The sequence below is a fragment of the Panicum virgatum genome, chromosome 7K (genome assembly GCF_016808335.1).
Source record: "Panicum virgatum strain AP13 chromosome 7K, P.virgatum_v5, whole genome shotgun sequence".
Classification (NCBI taxonomy): domain Eukaryota; kingdom Viridiplantae; phylum Streptophyta; class Magnoliopsida; order Poales; family Poaceae; genus Panicum; species Panicum virgatum.
The window spans coordinates 8845928-8848014 of record NC_053142.1 but is presented as its reverse complement, the minus strand read 5'-3'; the positions used below and the strand labels follow the sequence as shown (position 1 = coordinate 8848014).

The 2087-nt window shown below is 50.0% G+C and overlaps 1 protein-coding gene across 1 annotated transcript; it reads left to right on the top strand.

Annotated features, from left to right (window-relative positions):
- Positions 1-335: 335 nt before the first annotated feature.
- On the top strand, positions 336-1948 carry LOC120639730 (thaumatin-like protein 1b). Its single transcript, XM_039915616.1, has 2 exons — positions 336-540; positions 872-1948. Exons 1-2 carry the CDS (start codon positions 429-431, stop codon positions 1588-1590), a joined length of 831 nt encoding a protein of 276 aa, XP_039771550.1. The 5' UTR covers positions 336-428; the 3' UTR covers positions 1591-1948.
- The last annotated feature ends 139 nt before the right edge of the window (positions 1949-2087 follow it).

Here is a 2087-nt window from a genome sequence, read left to right as displayed (position 1 = left end):
CCCTTCTTTTTTCGGTTGCAACAGCTTGCTAGCAATCAGCCAGCTTGCTAGATAGCCCATGCCAAGCGTGAGGGCCCAACATAAATTCGCCGAAAAGGTGGAAACTTTTTCTCGATCTGTTGCATGCATACCTTTTTCTCCCCTCCACGCATTCTTCTATCCGGCCGCCGATCTATATCTAAGCTGCAACAACCGTACCGTACCAGAGGGCAGGATTCTTGTTGATTCTACTTGCTATATATATATATATATATATATATATATATATATATATATATATATATATATATATATATATATATATATATATATATATATATATATATATATATATATATATATATATATATGTTGCTTGCGCACTTGTGATTGTTCTTTGCGAGATCCATTCATCCATTTAGGTTCCTTGTGCGTGCGTGCTATCTACCATGGCGGTAGCTCACCTTCTTTTCCAACTCCCCGCCGCCGGCAATGCTGCTAGGAACAGGATGGTTGTTTCTCCTGCCATTCTCCTGGTTCTTCTGCTGCTTCTCTTCACAGGTCTGGAATTCACCTTTCCACATAAGCTTTTGCATCATCATAGTGTTATTGTGTTAAAAATAAGGTGTTCTTGGATTCCATGTTTTCCTCCTAGTTGTAACAATGGTTACAGAGAACATATAAGATTCCATAATTAGTTCCGATCTGTGAGTGAAACTGGATTAACATTCAGTTTTGTTAGTTCTAATCTTTTGAGCTTTGTTTAGTACGCTTAATTCTCGAATGTTTTCTTTGTTTCGTTTTTTCGAGAATTCTTCCATCAATTCTTCCATCATGAACGCAAATACACATTATTTCGCAATTAAAACGCGTCTTTGAATAATTTATGCAGCGCTGGGCGCTGACGGCGCGACGTCGTTCCGCTTCACCAACGCCTGCCAGCACCCGGTGTGGGTGGGCGCGCTCCACGGCGCGAGCTCGCCGCCGCTCGCGCGCTCCGGCTTCTACCTGGCGCCGTCCGCCACGTCCCACCTCGACGCGCCGTCGTCCGGGAGCTGGTCAGGCACGTTCTGGGCGCGCACGGGCTGCGCAGTCGACTCCGCCACGGGCCGCTTCTCCTGCGCCACGGCGGACTGTGGCACGGGCGACGTCGCCTGCGAGGGCCGCGGGCCGGCGCCCCCCGTCTCGCTCGTGGAGGTCACCCTCGCCGCGCCCGGCAGCGGCGGGCAGGACTTCTACGACGTGAGCCTCGTCGACGGGTTCAACGTGCCGGTGCGCGTGGCGCCCTCGGGCGGCGGCGGCGGGGACTGCCGGCCGGCGGCGTGCGCGGGGGACGTGAACGCCATGTGCCCCGCGGACCTCCGCGTCGTGGCCGCGTCCGGCGGCGGCGTTGTCGTGGCGTGCAAGAGCGCCTGCAACGCCTACGGCAGCGCGCGCTACTGCTGCACGGGGCAGTACGGCACGCCGGCGGCGTGCGGGCCCACCAGCTACTCTCAGGTCTTCAAGAGCGCCTGCCCGGCGGCGTACAGCTACGCCTACGACGACGCCAGCAGCACCTTCACGTGCTCCGGCGCCTCCAGCTATGACGTCACCTTCTGCCCTGGGAGTTAATTATCAAAGTGATGACCAGAGTGAAAAAAAAATTGGTCACAGGAAGATGAGGTTTAATTTGGAGATTATATTCCTTGATATGTTGGTAATAATTGAAGAGCTAGCAGTGTTTAGAACCAGACTAGATATTTCTTTCAAAACTTCCTACATATGGTGGTGCTTTGAGAATGAATGAAGTCAGTAGGAGCCACAGAAGGCAACACACAAAACACATACTGATAATTTATTCAATACATACTCTTCATGAAAAGGAGGTGGTCCAACGATATCTTGTACTTCGTATTGAGATATTTTGGATGGTGCTACACTTGAACATCATCTATTTATCACCATCGAATATTTTCGTGGCTTGAAATCACTGGAAATTTCTGACCGACATGAAATTGCCAGGCTATGGTGCCTAGAAGAATGTTTGTCTGGCTGAACGATGGCTGAATGTAGAAGATAATAGATCGTTCTGATCAAAATCAAACAGATCACATCCGCACAACATTGCG

Bases quoted from the DNA above. Each gene is read 5' to 3' on its own strand.
- LOC120639730 (XM_039915616.1), top strand. From the start codon at position 429: ATGGCGGTAGCTCACCTTCTTTTCCAACTCCCCGCCGCCGGCAATGCT. The intron at 541-871 runs GTCTGGAATTCA...TAATTTATGCAG, and splicing joins TCTGCTGCTTCTCTTCACAG to CGCTGGGCGCTGACGGCGCG.